The 18,107-nt window shown below is 59.0% G+C and overlaps 6 protein-coding genes across 6 annotated transcripts; 3 read left to right on the top strand and 3 right to left on the bottom strand.

Annotated features, from left to right (window-relative positions):
• Positions 1 to 794: 794 nt before the first annotated feature.
• GLRG_08948 (uncharacterized protein) lies at positions 795 to 1,825 on the bottom strand (the record flags this gene model as incomplete). Its single annotated transcript, XM_008099633.1, has 2 exons — positions 795 to 851; positions 923 to 1,825. The coding sequence occupies 2 exons, from the start codon at positions 1,823 to 1,825 to the stop codon at positions 795 to 797; spliced, it is 960 nt and encodes a 319-aa protein (XP_008097824.1).
• A 1,850-nt stretch (positions 1,826 to 3,675) lies between these two features.
• Positions 3,676 to 5,688, bottom strand: GLRG_08947 (uncharacterized protein; the record flags this gene model as incomplete). Its single annotated transcript, XM_008099632.1, has 4 exons — positions 3,676 to 3,830; positions 3,960 to 4,166; positions 4,276 to 4,966; positions 5,038 to 5,688. The coding sequence occupies 4 exons, from the start codon at positions 5,686 to 5,688 to the stop codon at positions 3,676 to 3,678; spliced, it is 1,704 nt and encodes a 567-aa protein (XP_008097823.1).
• Positions 5,689 to 7,848: 2,160 nt separating this feature from the next.
• Positions 7,849 to 9,705, top strand: GLRG_08946 (sugar porter family MFS transporter; the record flags this gene model as incomplete). Its single annotated transcript, XM_008099631.1, has 3 exons — positions 7,849 to 8,867; positions 8,953 to 9,312; positions 9,390 to 9,705. 3 exons carry the CDS (start codon positions 7,849 to 7,851, stop codon positions 9,703 to 9,705), a joined length of 1,695 nt encoding a protein of 564 aa, XP_008097822.1.
• Positions 9,706 to 10,553: 848 nt separating this feature from the next.
• On the top strand, positions 10,554 to 12,952 carry GLRG_08945 (fungal specific transcription factor domain-containing protein; the record flags this gene model as incomplete). The annotated part of the gene is made up of 2 exons (XM_008099630.1): positions 10,554 to 11,986; positions 12,043 to 12,952. The coding sequence occupies 2 exons, from the start codon at positions 10,554 to 10,556 to the stop codon at positions 12,950 to 12,952; spliced, it is 2,343 nt and encodes a 780-aa protein (XP_008097821.1).
• A 95-nt stretch (positions 12,953 to 13,047) lies between these two features.
• GLRG_08944 (uncharacterized protein) lies at positions 13,048 to 13,431 on the bottom strand (the record flags this gene model as incomplete). The annotated part of the gene is made up of 2 exons (XM_008099629.1): positions 13,048 to 13,326; positions 13,381 to 13,431. The coding sequence occupies 2 exons, from the start codon at positions 13,429 to 13,431 to the stop codon at positions 13,048 to 13,050; spliced, it is 330 nt and encodes a 109-aa protein (XP_008097820.1).
• Positions 13,432 to 14,011: 580 nt separating this feature from the next.
• Positions 14,012 to 17,893, top strand: GLRG_08943 (male sterility protein; the record flags this gene model as incomplete). Its single annotated transcript, XM_008099628.1, has 4 exons — positions 14,012 to 14,669; positions 14,727 to 15,123; positions 15,190 to 16,180; positions 16,238 to 17,893. 4 exons carry the CDS (start codon positions 14,012 to 14,014, stop codon positions 17,891 to 17,893), a joined length of 3,702 nt encoding a protein of 1,233 aa, XP_008097819.1.
• Positions 17,894 to 18,107: the final 214 nt, after the last annotated feature.

Raw genomic sequence — 18,107 nt, 5'->3', positions numbered from 1 at the left:
CAATGAGTGTGTGCCTGTCAAAACATGTATTCCCTCCCAAGCAGTGGCAATTTCGCAACCTCCGGTGGCAAAAAGAACCACGGCCGGCTGAAGGGTGGGGCCGTACCCGGCATAAGTGGGACCATTATATCCGGCTCGGCTTGGAGCCGAAATTACTCGGCACCTTGTGCTGACTAACCAACATAGGCGCGTGGCATTTACCCTCCATTTGCTGCCAGGACCAAGACTGCTGAAGACTACCTACCCGCCTCGGTCTACCGAGTAATTTCAACCCATGTCAATGTGGAAACTTGAACGGCGTCGAGAAGCTCACAAGGAAGCGTGGCAATTCTTTTACTCTTCCCGAGTGGTCAGCCGTCTCTTGACATCCTTGTAATTTCCTGTCTACTGTCTCTTCTATTGTCATGTGTGTGTAGGTTTATACTATTTCAACATTCACATTTGTTGAAGGCCGACGTTGCGTGTCTTCCTTTCAATCGTTTCTGGACATGTCTCATCTATCTGTCGAAAAGGTTCAGACTTCCTCTACCCGAGTACGTTTGAGTCGATTTGTAGCGGCCTCTTTCTCTTGGCCGGCATAACATTTGAGAGCCATTTCGCAAAAAAAGAACAACCGATAACCCGGTGGATGTATTCATCACCACCCGCCCATTCTATGAAAACGCCGTGCCTCCGACGGAAACAGGGAAGAAAACGCTGTTGGAGGGCTTATATATCAAAAAGAAAAAGAAAAAACCCATCTCATGTCGCTCTAGTCATAACGGGACAAACTCGGAAAACAAACAGTGGTATCTCTACCACTTGATGACCTTATTGGGGAAGTACTCGTCAATGAGCTCCATGTAGTAGGGCTAGTACTTGCGTTAGTGACTGGCTGTCCTTGCAGGGGTCGCGAGCAAACAGCGGGGGAGACAGAACATACCTTGAGCTCCTCGACGGTAGGGGCATCGTCGGACTTGCTGTACAGGTCGTAGGGGTTGAAGGCCAGGACGGCCTTGAGAAGGTCCTCGTCGCCCTCCTTCATGAACTCGCGGTAGGCGCCCTCGCGGTGCCAGGGGTAGAAGGAGTGGTAGCGGATCATGGCGAGGGCCTCGCGGGGCAGGGTGGACTGCTCCTTGCAGACGGTGTACATGTACTCGTCGTGGCCCCAGGAGATCATGAGGTTCTCGATGCCGCAGCCGGGCTCGTAGATGCCGTGCTTGGTGCTGTAGACTGGGTGGTTGTTGTCCGGGTTGGCCTCGAAGGTGGAAGGCAGGACGATGCGGGGGTCGAAGGCGCAGCCGACGGGGAAGGTGTCGCCGACGACGTCCCACTGGCCCTCGGCGCCGTAGAAGTAGAGGAGCTTGCCGAGGTCGTGGACGAGGCCGGTGAGCTGCATCCAGCGGGGCTTGCCGTCGCGGCGCATGGCCTCGGCGGTCTGGAGCAGATGCTGGATCTGGGAAAGCTCAGTGTCGGGGTCCGAGTTGTCGATGAGCGTGTTGAGCTTCTCCATGGCCTCCCAGATGGTCATCTCGTCGCGGCACGCCTTCTGGCCGGTGACGTCGATGGCGAACTTTTCGCGCGCCGAGAGGTTGTACTCGACCGTCTGCTTCTCGTGCTGCTCCTTGTAGAAGCTCTTGACGCGGTCGCAGGCGTCCTCGTACTGGCGGAAGGCGGTCTTGTCCTTCTCCTGGTCGAACTTGGACTCCCCGTAGAAGTCTTCCTGCTGCTGCTGCTTGTTGACCTGGTCCTTGAGAATGTTGACCTCCTCGACAAAGTCGGTGGTCTGCTCCAGGGCGTGACCGTCGGTCCGGACGTAGGGGACGGCGACAGCAGCAGCGGCCATTGTGACGGCTGGGAGATTCGGAATTCGGGATTTACAAGAAGTCAAAAATACACAAGATGGAAAGACGAGAAACCGTTGGGTATGAAGGAAGAAATGCGATGCTTCTAATGGTATTCGCTCAAGATGACGGATGATGATGACAAGTGTAATGTCTAAGGACGTGAGCCTCAGGGAGACAGTATATAAATATGTTTGTTGCTTAGGAAGATAAGACCAAGTAGAACATGGAATTTGCTATTCCTGGTAGACGCCGAGATGGACGAGGAAAACTCTGACATGGCGAGGTAACTGATATTCGCGCCACACGCGGTGCTTGGCCAAGGTACAGTTCGTCATGGAGGGCTGGACCTACTTGGACGAGATAGGAAAAAGGAAAAAAAAGCCATCTTGGTCACGCAGCCATAATCGATATGCTCCATACTGAACAAAAGACCCCGCGCGAAGATCAGGCCGGGGTGTGATGTAAATTGGAACAAGAAAGACGGGGCGCGGTCCAGCTCTGTGGAGAGAGATGCGAGGAGATGCAACCGGGTGCGAGGGGATTCCAGGTTTTGGATTCCAGTTGTTTAAATGAGGATAAAACCGCCGACGACCCTTGTGGAGCGCCCGTCCCTCTTCTCTTCGCTGTTCGGGGAAAATGAACAGTTTTGGCCATCACGTGACATATCTCTCGCAGATTTTCCAAGCTAGTCCCAATCGAGTCTAATAGGGACTTTGTGCGAAAGTATTAAAATCCCGACGACTTCACTTACAGATAAAATCCGCGAAACCATCCCTGCATCTTCAACGGTTCCAACGCTTATTCCACACATTTACCTCCCGCCTTTCCCATCTCCCGCCTCGAAAATCGCATCCTAGGCACCTAGGGTGGGATGGCCAAGAGAAAGATGTAACCTGATGGCACCCTGCTCTGCATCTCTCATTCCTTGTGGTAAAGCTTAATTGTGGTCCCCGCCGCCTCGTCATGGGATTTGCAAACCAGTCTCAATTATTCCCTCTTTCGGCGGCGCGGCCTCTCGTACTAGTCAGTTTCTACGTGCCCGTCTTTTCAACGTCACTTTTTCAGGGTCCGCCCCATGCGGAGCGTGTTGATCCCCCACGAGCTTTCCCCTACTCTTTTCAGTAATGGCTTTGCATTGATTGGATCCGGCTAGGCAAGCTGCCTGGTTCGCCTGCCCGAGGGTGCTTCGCCCAGACCCTGCTACCCCTCGTTGTCTCGGCCTTCCCCCCGAGCTTCTAACCTAGGCACGCGTTGAAGCGTTCCTGGCCCGGCATCAGCATTGGTCACAAAGCGGCTCATTTGTAGGAAAGTGTCTGACGCTAATTCAGCGGGATCTGTTCCGTACCTGGGCGGGCTAGGTTGACATGACTTACACAGCGTCACGCGGACGGTATTGTGCATGCGGGGAGAAGCATAGACACGGCAAATAGCCACCAAACAGACGCCAGCCACACACGCGCAAATACGAGGTTGAAATCATGTAGGTGGGTGGAACTGCGAAATGTGTCATATCGTTCTTGACCATGCGTCGCCTGCCACTACCTCAGCCATCCCGGCTAAGCCGGCCAGATATTTTCCATCACAGACACGGAATCTACACCATGCCGGGTATCAAGAGATGCTAGAACCATGAGAAATCTAAATCTGGGGGGGACGCATGCCGTCCAACCCAACCCACCAACCTATCGTGATGCGGAATCAGTCCCGAGCGGGAGGCGACCCCTCATCGGGGGCGGCCGCCAAAAGGAAAAAAGAAAAGAAAAAGTCCCATCCCCATGACCCAATCGAAGAGGCTGTAGTCAAGCATTCCCCAGACGGCTGACCCACCACCCCCGGGTTCCACCGGCCATCATCCCTCGCCTATGGCGTCCACATCTACCCACCCCCATGCACTCATTAGCTGCTCGCGCACCGCCGTCGTGGGCCGCGCGTGGGCCTGTTCGGTAATGCTCAGCATCTTCAGCAGCGCCTCTTGGTCGTGTCTGTTGTCGAACCGGTCACCGGCTGTGAAAAGGGCCAAGTTAGCGTGTGAGGCAAGAATACGGAGCCACGTTCAAGAAAGGGACGGAGGAAATCTCAGACAGCAGAGGAAAGAGAAAAGGAAAATAAAAAAGAGAGAAAGACAGATCTTACCGATGGCTATGCCCATACAAGCCGTGAACATGGCTGGCGGTGACCACTGGTTGCACATGCCGATTCCGCACAGACTCCGTAGCAGTTCCTGGATCTGCTCCGTGAGCCGCTTTTCTGCAGCCTTGCGGCCGCCGCCGACCCGCGGTATGCTCGGGTTGAATAGTGCGAGGTACATTTCGGCGAGGATGTGATGTTGGACGGCGATGACTGGCGAGCTTTAGTTTGGCGTTCTGATTCGGCCTCGTCGCGGACACCGCCCATGCTGAAAAGTCCATCGGCTGTTGCGAAGAGCTGAGGCAGATAGGAGCTCACTTACTGTGACACGCCTTCTGATACCACACCTCAGGGAAGGCCTCGTCTCTCGTTCTCTCACGGAAAAAGATGGGCGTGTACGAGGGCGGCAGCGCGTTCTTCCATTCCCTGTTTGCCATCTCGAGCTGGCCCCATTGTAGGACGGACCCCGCCTCGGATCCGAAGCAGAAGTTGAGGACGTCGGCACAGTGCACGATGGCGCGGTTCGCCCAGACAAAGTCGTCTCCCGGGGCCGTCGAGCGATCGACGATGGCGTGGCCGAGGTTCATGCGGACGACCTGTTGATTGATGACGGCGCTGTAGATCTCCTGCCTCAGGCCGGCCCAGAAGCAGGCGGCGGTCAGGGAGCCCGGGGCCAGGAAGCGGTCTCCGACGTTGACGAAGGCGTGGATGCCGAGGAGGTGGCCGTGCGTGTCCTGGCCAAGGGTGTTGACGTCAATCTCCTCAAGAACCCGGAGGATGATGGTGGCGGCGAACAGGTTCTCGTCTGACACGGTGCTGGCGTGGTCGAGCAATGGGATAAGGTAGTTGAGGCACTGCTCGTGATAACGGTTCGAGGCCAGCGAGTCGTAGGCGCTTGTCAGGCTGAGATGCCGTGCCGCCAGCGCGAAGATGGCGTTCAGGAGGATGGGGCACGAGCCGGACCGCTGCGGCACTTCGGTCTCGAAGTGCCTGATGGGGTCACATAGATCGAGCTGCGTCGTCAGTTAGTGGTCTCCCCCCTTCCCGCTTGATAAAGAAGGCAGGGCGTCGGCCTTTGACATACCCAGAATCCTAGCTTCTCAACGTAGTGGCGGAACAGAGTGGCTTCTTGGCGGCCGATGAGCGGCCATGCGGGACGATCGGTATATATGCCTTCAAAGGGCGGCAGCACGGACTGCATAGGAGGTAGAGTCACGGCCGAGTCGGACTGGGACGGCTCTCGTCGATCGTCATGGGGGCTGAGGTGGTCGGCGCCGGGCGTGGTCGGCGATGCCCGTGGCGGCGATTGGGCAGGCTCGTTAATGACTTCGCGGCCGTGACGGCCTTCGGGTGGGCTTCCGTGACTGTTGCCATGACCGTTCTCATGATGGCTCTCATGGGGGCTCTCGTGATGCCTCCCACCATGGTTCTCATTTTGGCTCCCGTTGGGGAGAGGCCAACTCGCCGCCTTGGCCGCCTGCAGCGGCGGGCGGTCAGCCGAGATCACGGCGGTCGTGGTGCCCGGCGAGGTGTCAGTCGATTCGAGGTCTGCGGAAGTGGAGCCGACTACGGACTCTGCGCTGTCGATGTCATCGCTGACTCCAAGCTCAAGCCCCCGCGTCTCGTCAACGAACTTGAGCTTCTTGGGCGTCGGAGGCCATTTGTAGCTCTCTTTGAAGACGGCGTGTTTGGGCGCGCGGAACTTGTACCCCTTCTGGCACTCCCTGCCTGTCATCAGACACCGTCCACAGACGGGGAGGACGCGATCACACCGCAGGTGCTGTTCGCGGCACTGTTCGCTGTAGGCAGAGTTTGCTGTCAGCCAAGTTGCCTTCCAAAATAATAAAGATGAACCGAACATGAGGAAATTCTCCCTCAGTCAGGCCTTTCGTTGGCACCAACAGGCAGCGTCACCACCGCCGGAGTCCATCGAGTCATCTTTTCTTGCCGGGAGCCACGAGCTGAAGGCATCTCACGAGATATTTCGCTACAGCTCGTCCCTCGTCTCTCGTTCTCACGGCCGTCTGTCCGGATTCGAATGGCCTCGTCGACTCCGAAAGAGGCGTTTTTTTCCGAGGCGACCCCTGCCCCTCTCACGGCGGTGGATCATCCCCCCTTTCAAAGTCTCACTCACCAAGTGGTGGCACTCAACGAATCAGGCGCTTCGGGAGATGGCATGGCGCCCTGAAGCCACTTGAAAGGTGCAATTCTTTCCGATGAAAACGTCGAATGAATTGAAACCTGGGGAAGATGGAGCAAAATCTGGGGAGCCCCTCGATTTTTGAACAGATCTGTGCGGGATTTGAGTTGAGGCTCTCGAGTCCGGGGCTGCCAGTGACGTGTGCGGGGGCACTTTTCCCGTACAGTCAGTAGGGTCGTCCACCCCCAGGTCGTGATTTGGTCAGCAGACGCCCGACGACACATGCCTCTCCACCTGAGAAAATTGTTCCCTTCCGCGCATATGGCGGCCACTGTACTGTATTCGTGCCTGCCTGCTCTCTATGCTGTGCATGCACAACTTGTACGTACCTTCTTCTCCTTGTTACTTCAGGTACCTACCTACCTTAGGTAAGTAGGTAGGTACCTACCTAGGTACGGATACTCATTCTGTGCCATCTGGCAGGCAGGAAAGTTCGGCAAGCACCCGAGCACCTTCCCCTTCCCGCGCATCGCTTGCCTACCTCTGTTGTCGCGACGAGAAGGGACGGAACGAGGAAGGAAGAAGGGGAAACAACGAACAGTTAAATCAATCAATCAATCAATCGATCGCTGTGGGCTGTGGCTATGACCGTGGCTGGGCATGTGGCTGTGGCATTCTTCATCGAGATCGAGATCGAGAACCATCTATCTCCACGCCTCTCTCTTTCAACTTCTCTGAACCTCTATCTCTCTCTCTCTCTTTCTCTGTATCTGCCACTACCCCACTTCTCGTCTCCCATCACCATTATCAAGCCAACGTTACCGACACCACCACCACCACCACCACCAACATACACCATGGACTTCTTCCCGGTGGCTTGGATCTCAGACCAAACGAGGAACGACATACATGGTATTTGACAGCTCAGCTGACCATCCATCCTTGACATACACACACTTTCATCTCCCCTGCACGCTAGACGACTCCAGACAAACTCAATGGCAGCAAACGAGTCGCCTGTCCCAGTCCATCGGATGCGGGGTTCCCTCTCAACCTGACTCTTTACCTTGTCTCGGCGCGCAAGTCGAACCCCGATGCTGGCATTCATTGAAGAGGGGGGGGAAGTGTCGATCGCTGGGAAGAGCACAGTCCCTCCTCCAATGCATCCATGACCCCTCGCCGTATTGCTCCGTGGTTTGCGACGACTTGGGCATCGCTGTCCCCAGTCCATGTTCCTTGACCTTCCGGCGCCCGGTGGGGGTACTCGACGCGACGACGTTGATTAGCGGATGAACCCGAAAGGTTACGCTTGACCGCTGTGCCAATTTGCGAATGGATGCGATAGATACCAGCCCGTCAATTCAGTTCCATCCCGAGTCTCTCCTCTTCTATCCCCCTCATATCGGGGGCCCCAGTCTTTCGTCGCACTTCGTCAAACTTCGAGCCCTTTCTTTTGTGGGCTTTCACCCAACCTAGCGTCCCGGCAAGCGGGCATTTCTTTTCTTTCATAAGCTCGCCGTTATCCCTTCTCCGCACAAAACATCCCACGATCTCTCCAACGGCGTCTTTTCCTTTTTTTCCCCATCCCATCTACTAGCTACCTCGGGGCCAAAGCTTCCCTCGCTCCCTCATCGACCGACTCTGCGCAAACCATAGCCAACTGCGACAGAGCCGCACGCAAGCACACACGCGCGCGACACCTGCGCATCGCAGCACCGCCAGTCCCACATTTTTGTCGCTTTGCGTCCCGTCACGATGGCGTCCAAGACGGCCCCCGAGGAGGACAATGTGGTCGCCCCCGTCGACTCTGTCATCGACATTGGCGACCACTCGGCCAAGCTGGCCAGCACCTTTGTGCAGAATGCAAAGTCCGCCACGGACAAGGAGCACGCCATGACTCTGACCCAAGGCATCAAGCTGTACCCCAAGGCCATCGCCTGGAGCATCCTCATCTCCACCTGTATCGCCATGGAGGGCTACGACATCAGCCTCGTCAGCAACTTCTACGCCTTTCCCCAGTTCAACCAAAAGTACGGAGTCCTCACCGCCGACGGCACCTACCAGGTCCCCGCCCCTTGGCAGGCCGGCCTCAGCAACGGTGCTACCGTCGGTGAGATCATCGGTCTCTTCATCAACGGCTGGGTCTCGGAGCGCTTCGGCTACCGCTGGACCGTCATTCTCTGCCTTCTACTCGTCGCCGCCTTCACCTCAATCTTCTTCACCGCCCAGAACGTCCAGACCCTGCTCGTGGCCGAGATTCTCTGTGGTATCCCCTGGGGCGTGTTCCAGACCCTCTGCATCACCTACGCCTCCGAGGTCTGCCCCGTCGCCCTGCGCGGCTACCTGACCACCTATGTCAACTTCTGCTGGGGTCTCGGCCAGGAGATCGGTATCGGCGTCATCGTCTCCATGCTCGATCGCCAGGACGAGTGGGCCTACCGCATCCCTTATGGCCTGCAGTGGATGTGGCCGGTGCCGTTGGCCCTCGGCATCTACTTCGCCCCCGAGTCGCCCTGGTGGCTGGTGCGCAAGGGCAGGATCGATGACGCCAAGAAGTCGCTGCTTCGCCTGACGAGCAAGGGCAAGGACTCTGACTTTGACGCCGACGAGACCGTCGCCATGATGGTTCATACCAATGCCCTCGAGGAGAAGATCACCGAGGGCGCCTCCTACCTCGACTGCTTCAAGGGGGTCGACCTGCGCCGTACCGAGATCGTCTGCATGGTCTGGGCCATCCAGAACCTCAGCGGTAACTCCTTTTCCAACTACTCTACGTAGGTTCTTTTCTTTTTCCTTTTTCCACACAACGCGGTCTACGTGACGCGACGACACGACATGGGTACTGATATGCAAATCTAGTTACTTCCTCAAGCAAGCCGGTCTCTCGACGAGAAACTCGTACAACTTCGCCCTCGGACAGTACGGCATCAACATGGTGGGCGTCTTTGGCGCCTGGTTCCTGATGTCGTGGGGCATTGGCCGCCGCACGCTGTACCTGTACGGCCTTGTGGGCCTCTGCAGCATGCTCATGGTCCTCGGGTTCCTGGGCCTCGTGCCGGAGGAGCACCGTGAGCAGGGTGCGCTGGCGACGGGCAGCATCATGATAGTCTGGGCCCTCTTCTACCAACTGACTGTGGGCACCGTGTGCTACTCGCTGGTCAGTGAGCTGCCGTCGCGCCGCCTGCAGATCAAGACGGTCGTCCTGGGACGTAACCTTTAGTAAGCCAACCTCATCCCTCCCCGGCTGACGGTCACCCCAATTTAGTCAACAGCAAGCTAACACTGTTACCCCTCAGCAACGTTGTCGGCATCATTAACAATGTCCTTACGCCCTACATGCTGAACCCCAGCGCGTGGAACTGGCACAACTACACGGGCTTCTTCTGGGGCGGCATCTGCTTCCTCTGCTGCGTCTACACGTACTTCCGCGTGCCGGAGCCGCGCGGGCGCACATACGCCGAGCTGGATAAGCTGTTTGAGCAAAAGATCAGCGCGCGCCGGTTTGAGAACACCAAGGTCAACGTGTTTGAAGAGGACATTGACGAGAAGGCCATGAGCAACTACCACCATCAGATCCGCGTGTCACACTCGGAGAAGGACGTGCCGGTGTAAAGGGACCCAGACGAGTGAGGGGGGGGGGATCAGATAATTGCAAGAGGAGGGATTTCGTCTTCACTGGCGCAACACAAGATATGTGCAGTGGTAAAAGACTGGACACCAACTACCACCATGGCCTGGCCCATGACGGATGGACGACAAGGTAATGCTGTAATGCATGTATGTAATTCTGACGATGTATATGAAATCTACCAATACTGTATAATGACCCGATTCACTGGCCTGTGAGACACACGAACACAACAAACAAGACATGCCACGGGCGGCACGAAGTCGGTCCGCCCCATGCCCTCCCCACATTCTCCCCCGCACGCCACTTTGGGCCGCGGTAAGAGGAGGGAATGTGGATGTGCACACAGCTACCGGCGGCGGGAGAAAGCGGGAGGATTGATTTTCTAGTTTTGTCAGGGGAGGGGTCTTTGGGATATTTGTCGTGTTTGGCTGCTGTTCCTCGGTGTTCCAACTACCTTACCGAATGCTTCCCAGAGGCGGCGGTGGCACCTATTAGCCATAGACATGGAGAGATCCGTCTTCCCTGTCGGACCTCCTCTCATCTCCTCCCACCCCGACCGTCAAATAAGCAACGACCTTCCGTCAGATCATCATGGCTCGCTCCCCTCTTCTGCAGACTGCGGGGAGGGGGATGCAGATATTCCTCTATGCGACTTGTAGGTATGATCCGCGTTGCTAGGTACTCGAGCTTTTCCCCTCATGCTCCAATCCATGCTTCCCCAGACGAATCCCCTTCTTTTTCCGTCGTTTTCCTGTTGCGTCCCACAGAAGCTCTTCTTCTTTTTCCGACTTCCTAACCTGCTGTCACCGGCCTCTTTCCGACAGTGGCCATGGATGTCTCGGAGGTTCGCCGCCCGGTAACTTACCATGCACGCCACTCTTCCTCGACTGCCTCGGCCGCGAGCCCCCGCGGTGAGTCGAGGAAAAGGAGATTCAGCTCCGCAGATCTGCAGTCTCCGGACTCGGACGAGCTCACCGGCCCCTCGGCCAACCGCCGCAAGTTGCACAAGGTCAGCCGGGCCTGCGACTTCTGCAAGCAGCGCAAGGCCAAGTGCAGCGGTACAATTCCCTGCGATAAGTGCACCCGCAAGGGCCGCACCTGCGTCTACGACGCCAAGTATTCCCGCGGGAGACCCCCGACCCCGCCGCCGTCTTCGGCCGTCTGGTCTACCGGGTCCAATACGGGAGCCTCTCATCGCGGTTCCGTGTCCGTTGCCGGGCAGGAAGAGTCTGCCGTCCTGTACCAGACCACCGAAACGGCCGAGCGCAATGCCATCCCCCCATCATCGCAGCTGCTGCTTAGCCAGGTCCGCGACAGGCAAGGGCCGGCATCGCGGGCGTCGCCCGAGCTGGGCATGGCGGAGATCCAAGGCCAGATCTTCGACCCGACCTCGGGCGTGACGTTCCTGCACAGGGCGTGGAAGCGGCTGTCGAGACGCGACAGCAGCATCGTCTCGGCCGAGCTCAACGCTTCGACCGAGAGCCAGCCACTCATGCTGGCCGGCGACAAGCCCCTGCCTTCCATCACGGACGAAGACATGGCCAGTCTCACGCTCCCCGACTCCAAAGAACTGCAGACCCTGCTGGGCCTGTACTTTGACGTGTGCATAGCGACGTATCGCGTCCTCCACCGCCCGTCCGTTGAGGCCTGGCTCGGCGTCATGGTAGACAACCTCCGCCGAGGCAAGCCCGTCTGGCAGGAAATTGGCCGGAGCAAGGCGTCCATCGTCCTCACGGCGCTCGCCGTGTCCGCTGCGCACCAAGAAAAGTCCAACGGGCTCAATTCGCAAGAGAACGAGACCATGTCCCTGGCCAAGAGCGACCGGCTCTTCTGCGTCGCCCTCCAGCTGTCGGAGCGGGAGACCGGGCTTCCCCGGCTCGAGTCAGCGCAGTCCCGCCTGATCCAGGTTTTATACCTGCTCACCACATCGCGGATGAATCGCGCCTGGTACACGTTCGGGAACGCCCTACAGATCATCTCCGCTCTGGGGATGCACCGCAAGACGGCGAAGAAGCGGCACCTGACCGCGGGGAGCGCCGACTTTATTCAGGCGCAGTGCCGCATGCGGACGTTTTGGACGGCGTACGTGCTGGACAAGTATCTGGGCGTGATCCTCGGCCGGCCGCGGCATTTCCACGACGACGATATCGACCAGGAGTACCCCGACAGGATCGAAGACGAGGACATGACTGCGCAGGGACCTGTTGAACGGTCAGAGGAGCATCCGGACTGCCACATTGAGGCCCTGATATTCCACGTCAAGTGAGTACTATTTTCGGGGTCACCCTCCTTTAGTAGATGCTGACGCGTGAAACCAGGATCGCACGAATCATCGGCAACACGTCGAGGGAAGTCTACTCGATCAAGCCCATCTCCGAACGGGAGCGCGTGGCCGCCGCCCACCGCCTGAGCGAGGAGATACACGATTGGCGAGCCAGCCTGCCCCCCCATCTCGGCTCGATCCGGCCGTCGATGCTCATCCCGAGCTTCCGCCGCCAGGCGACGGTGCTGAGGCTGGCCTACTCGCACGCCATAATGCACGCGAACCGGCTGTTCCTCCTCGGGAACCTGAGCTCCGGCAGCGAGGCGCAGGTGATCGAGTGCATCGAAGCCGCGAGGACGGTGCTCGAGACGGTCGACGGCATGGCGGCCGAGGGCCCCATCTTCCACGCCTTCTGGTGGACGCAGTACGTGACCTTCTGCGCGCTGCTGGTGACGTACGTCCGGGACATCCAGCAGAAGCGGCGGGGCCTCCCGGTCCAAGGCGCGGGCCGGGAGAGGCACGCGAAGCTCATGGACCTGGCCGAGCGCTGCCAGACGCACCTCGCGCACGCCACGGCCTCCAACTCGCCGAGCCGCCGATACGCCATCGTCCTCGAGGAGTTCCGGACTGAAGGCCTCGGCCACGTGGCGCGCAAGAGCCAGGCGCCGGCCGCGCAGCCACAACTACCCCCCCAGCAGGCGCCGCCGTCCAGGCAGCAAAGTCACGAAAACCAAAGGGTGTTAACGATGGCTGCTGCCGACGGGCTCGGCTTCGATCCCGCCTACGCTGCCGACGGGTCTGGGCCGGCAGAGCTCATGGGCCAGGGAGACTCGGGGCTGTCGGGGTTCAGTTTGCTGGACGAGTGGCAGACGACGGACTGGTTGGAGCTCGACTCGTCCGCCTTTGGTCCGTACATGGACACTGACGCGGACCCGCTCGCTTGGATGCCGGATCTCGGCGGGTGAGATTCTCATGAGAAAGAAAAGGTCGATTCTATATATATTTTTAAAAATGAAAATAATAATAAAACCGTGAATAAAAACCAATGATTTCAATGTGACTAAACAGTGAACTTTTTCAAGTTCTCGGGCCCCGTCTCTTGCGCGACGCGCTTGACCTCCTCCTCCCCGAGCTCCTGGAAGATGTCAAAGCCCCATCTCGTCTGCCTTTCCACGCCGGACTCGACGTCTTCGGGCGCGTGCTTGGTGTTCCACAGCTTCCCGGTGATGAAGATGTCGGACCGCGGCACGCCGCTTTTGCGGATGCCCTCGCCGACCTCCGTCTCGTTGCGGTAGACGGCGGCGCAGTCGATGTGGCGGTAGCCGGAGCGCAGGGCGGTCTCGACGGCGCGTCCGACCTCGTGTGGCCCGGCCTACCAGGTGCCGAATCCCACGGCGGGGATTCTCGCTCCCGTGTTCAGGGTGAAGTGCGTGGCGAGAGACATACTGAGTGACAGGAGGGGGGAGAGGGGTGTTATCTTCCGTAATTGGAGTTCGTGAGAGACATGGGGGGAGAAGTAGATGACTTGATAATAATAATGAGCAGCAGGAAAGCGAGATAATAAACCAGACCAAGTCACTTGGCCGGTTTGCTGCCGTCGATGATGCTTCATCATCGCGGAGTCTCTCATCTCATCGCGGGGTCTCTCATCGCGGATGACGGATTCTTATCCTTGAGTCCAGCCACACCCCTGCTTGGTTCGTGTCCGAATCCGTGCAAAATCCGTCGCCCAAACTCGAAAACGCGGGGAATCACGGATTTCGCCCTCCCCACTAACGGAGACTTTACCCTAGATCCTGTCGCGTCACCGCCAACCAAAACCGCCCGCTCAGTTGGTTACCACGGATCTGTGAATCAGAAGGGCGGAGAACGGATCGCCGGCAACGGAATGATGGCTACCGACCTAAGACGCGGAAGCCCGCCGTCGGTCTGTCAAAAGGGGTGGAGGAGGTGGTTGTCGATAAGAACCCACAGTGCCTCTCTCGCCCACACTTTGGAGGAAACCAAGTGCATCGCCAGCCGCCATGAGTCCTCCGCCTGTCTACGGTCCCGCGAGCGCGACGCTCCCGAGCAGCTCCGGCTTGGATGCGAACCCCCTCGCCCACTCGCCCGTAGTGGCCGCCCAATACTCGGATAACGATGACAGCACCATCCAGACGGTCGACGAGCTGGTACGCCGACGGGCCCGGGCCTATCCGGACCGCGTCATTGTCTCGTACCCCTCATCGGGCATCAATTATGTCGACTACACGATGAGGCAGCTCGACGTCTTCGCATACCGCGTCGCCAAGGTGTATGAGCAGCGCATCCCGAGCAGACTCACGTCCGATGAGAAGCCGACGACTGTGGCCGTCATTGGCCCCTCCAACTTTGACTACCTCATCACCATGCTCGCCTTGACCAAGCTCGGCCACACAACGCTGTTCCTGTCGACGAGAATTTCACAAGAGGCGATCGAGTCTCTCATCACCGTCACTGGCGCGCAGTACCTCCTGGCCGACAAGAGGTATCTTGAGACGGCCGAGGCGGCCAAGCTGACGTTGCCGCATCTGGATGTCTTTGAGATCGCCGGCCAGTCGACGTTCGATTTCCCCATCGAGGTGCACGCCGACACTCGTCTGGACTACGGGCGTGCTCTCTCGGTCGAGACCAACAACCTGGTCTACATCATCCACTCCAGCGGTGAGTTTCAACATGCCGCGTTCTTGCGTCCGAGCCGTGCTAAAGTGACCCTCCCAGGCTCAACCGGTCTGCCGAAGCCCATATACCAGACCCAAAAGTCGGCCATTCACAACTACTCGAGCAGTATGAAGATGAAAGCCTTCATCACCCTGCCTCTGTACCACAACCACGGCATCTGTAACTTGTACCGGGCCGTCTACTCCGGGAAGCCCATCCACCTGTACAACGCTGACCTCCCTTTGACGCAGGAGCACCTCAGCAGCATCATGCGGAAGCACAACTTTGAGATATTCTACGGTGTGCCCTATGCGCTGAAGCTCCTTGCCGAGACGGAGGAGGGAATGGACCTGCTGCGCCAGCTCAAGATCGTCATGTACGGCGGCTCGGCCTGCCCCGATGGCCTCGGCGACGCGCTCGTTAATAACGGCGTCAACCTAGTCGGCCACTACGGAGCGTGAGTCGTAGCAACTCTCCCGGGAAGGGGAGGCCTTTGTGTACTCATATCTAACGTCTCTTGCAGAACCGAAGTCGGTCAGCTCATGACGTCCTTCCGCCCGCCCGACGACAAGGCGTGGAATTACGTCCGCGAGCACGACAAGCTCGCGCCGTACCTGAAATGGATACCGCGCGGCCCGATCCTGTTCGAGTGCTGCGTTCTGCCCGGCTGGCCCGCCAAGGTCGCCACGAACCAGGACGACGGGTCCTACTGCACAAAGGACCTCTTCGAGCCGCACCCGACGATCCCCAAGGCGTGGAAGTACATCGCTCGGCTCGACGACACCATCGCCCTCGTCAACGGCGAGAAGTTCAACCCCGTGCACATGGAGGGCATGATCCGCTCCAGCAAGAACGTCACTGAGTGCGTCATCTTCGGCGTCGGCAGGCCGTCCCTCGGCGCCCTCATCGTCCCAGCCGCGGCACTCGCCGGCAAGACGGAAGACGAGATCCTCGAGGCCATCTGGCCTGTCGTTGAGAGCGCGGGCCGGTCCGTCGAGGCGTACGCCCACATCTCCAAGAACATGATCAAGCTGCTCCCGCACGACTGCGCCTACCCGAGGACAGACAAGGGCAGCGTCATCCGCCAGGCCTTCTACAAGACGTACGCCAAGGACATCGACGAGGTCTACGACAACGCCGACGCCAGCAGCGGCGACCTGCAGAAGCTGGGACTCCCCGAGCTGAGGAACTTTATCCGCGAGGGACTCGTCCAGACGCTCTCCAAGAAGGTCCAGCTTGACGACGACACCGACTTCTTCTCCCTTGGCCTTGACTCCCTCCAGGCGATTCAGATGCGCTCCGACATTCTGAAGACCGTCGACATTGGCGACAACAAGCTCGGTCAGACCGTAGTCTTTGACCACCCGTCTGTCAACAAGTTGAGCGCATACCTGTACGGTCTCGGCACTGGCGAGGGTGTTGAGGCCGAAGTCTCCATCGAGAGCGAAATGCGGGAGCTGATTGAGAAATACGGCGACTTTTCTCCCATAGAATCAGCACCCAGGTCTTCCATTGTAGGTCCCAAACCATGCTCTGTTTGTCCCTTTATTATATCTGACTTTCTCTGATAGGTCGTCACCGGCGCAACCGGCTCGCTCGGTGCTCACATCGTCACCAAGCTCGCCGCCGACCCTACCATCAAGACCATCTACTGCTTCACTCGCGCCAGCTCCGACGCCGAAGCAGCCCGCCGCGTGAAGAGCTCGCTCATCCAGCGCCGCCTGTACCACGCCCTGACGGCCTCCTCCCGCAGGAAGCTCGTCGCGCTGGCCACCGACTTGGCCGATCCCAAGCTCGGCCTTGCCGAGGAGGCCTACGCCCGGGTCAAGCGGGACCTCCGCCTCGTCATCCACGCCGCCTGGCCGGTCAACTTCAACATGCGCCTGTCTAGTTTCGAAAAGAGCAGCATTGCGGGCGTCAACCACCTCATCGCCCTCTGCAAGCAAGCCGGCGACGCCGCGACGGTCGGCTCGTCGCCCGTGTCGTTCAACTTCTGCTCGTCTGTCAGCACCGTCGTCCGCGCCACGACGACGCCCGTCCCCGAGGCCGCCCCCGAGCTCGAGTGGGCGCAGGGCATGGGCTACGCGCAGTCCAAGGTCGTCGCGGAGCACCTCTGCGCGCGCGCCGCCAAGGCCGGCATCAGGGCCCGCGTCCTGCGCATCGGCCAGGTCGTCGCCGACACCCGGCACGGCGTCTGGAACGCGACGGAGGCCATCCCCCTGATGCTCCAGTCGGCCATCACCATCGGCGCCCTGCCCAGGCTCCGGGAGACCCCCTTGTGGCTGCCGGTCGACACCGTCGCCCAGGGCGTCGTGGACATCTCCCTCTCCGACGCCGGCGGTGTCTTCGCCAACGTGACCAACGCCAGGACGTTCAGCTGGACCGACGACCTCCTCCCCGCCCTCAGGGCCGCCGGCCTGGAGTTCGACGAGGTCGAGCCCAGAGAATGGATCCGCCGCCTCCGCGCCTCGAACCCGGACCCGGTCGCCAACCCGCCCATCAAGCTCGTCGACTTCTTCGCGTCAAAGTATGACAAGGACGAGTTCTCGCCGTCAAAGACGTACGCGACGGACAACGCGCGCTCGCTCTCGCCCGCGCTTGCACAGGCTCCCGTGCTGGACCAGCAGCTGGTCGACAACTTTGTCGGGTACTTCAAGGCCAACCGCTGGGTCGAAAAAGGCCAAGGCGCCGCCAAGACGGTCGTTGTGGTCACCGGCCCCTGCGGCAGCGGGAAGTCGACGCTCGCCGCCTCGCTGGCCTCTTGGCTCGGGGCCCCCTTTGTCGAGGGCGACTCGCTGCACTCGAAGGACGCTGTCGAGAAGATGGGTAGCAACGTCGCCTTGACGGATGATGACCGCTCGGCGTGGCTGAGCCGCGTCGGCCGGAGAGCGGTCGAGGCCGTCGAGGAACTCGGCTACGATTCCGTCGTCGTCAGCTGCTCGGCTCTGCGGAAGTCGTACCGCGACGCGCTGAGGGGTGCGGTCGAGAAGCGGGACGGCGTGAGGATCGTGTTCCTCGATCTCCAGTGCGGTCCGGACACGTTGGTCGAGCGGATCAGCGGGAGGAACTACCACTACATGCTGGCGAACATGGTCGAGGGGCAGGTTGAGGTGTACGAGGGCGCTAGTGTCAGCGAGTTGGACGTTCTCCCCGTCGAAGCGGAGGGCAGGCCGGACGAGGTCTTCGAGGAGGCCAAGTGGCTGTTAGGTCAGATCGGAGTCAATTAAACCTCTAGAATTCAAAGCACTGTGGCGTGGAATCGGCGTTTGGGGTATTATGGAAACTATGCTAGCCGTGATAATCGCTTTCTACATCAGCGAAACAGATACAAGTATGCATTTACTATAGATTACACCACGAGACCCTCATGCAGACATAGCGTTCGTCCCCCGGGACGGCGATTTCCCACAGCAAGAGCAGAACCCCCCGCGCTCCCGGTGC

The sequence above is a fragment of the Colletotrichum graminicola genome (assembly GCF_000149035.1).
Source record: "Colletotrichum graminicola M1.001 genomic scaffold supercont1.43, whole genome shotgun sequence".
Lineage (NCBI taxonomy): Eukaryota > Fungi > Ascomycota > Sordariomycetes > Glomerellales > Glomerellaceae > Colletotrichum > Colletotrichum graminicola.
The sequence above is the reverse complement of the archived record's forward strand: the minus strand, read 5'-3'. Positions and strand labels throughout refer to the sequence as shown.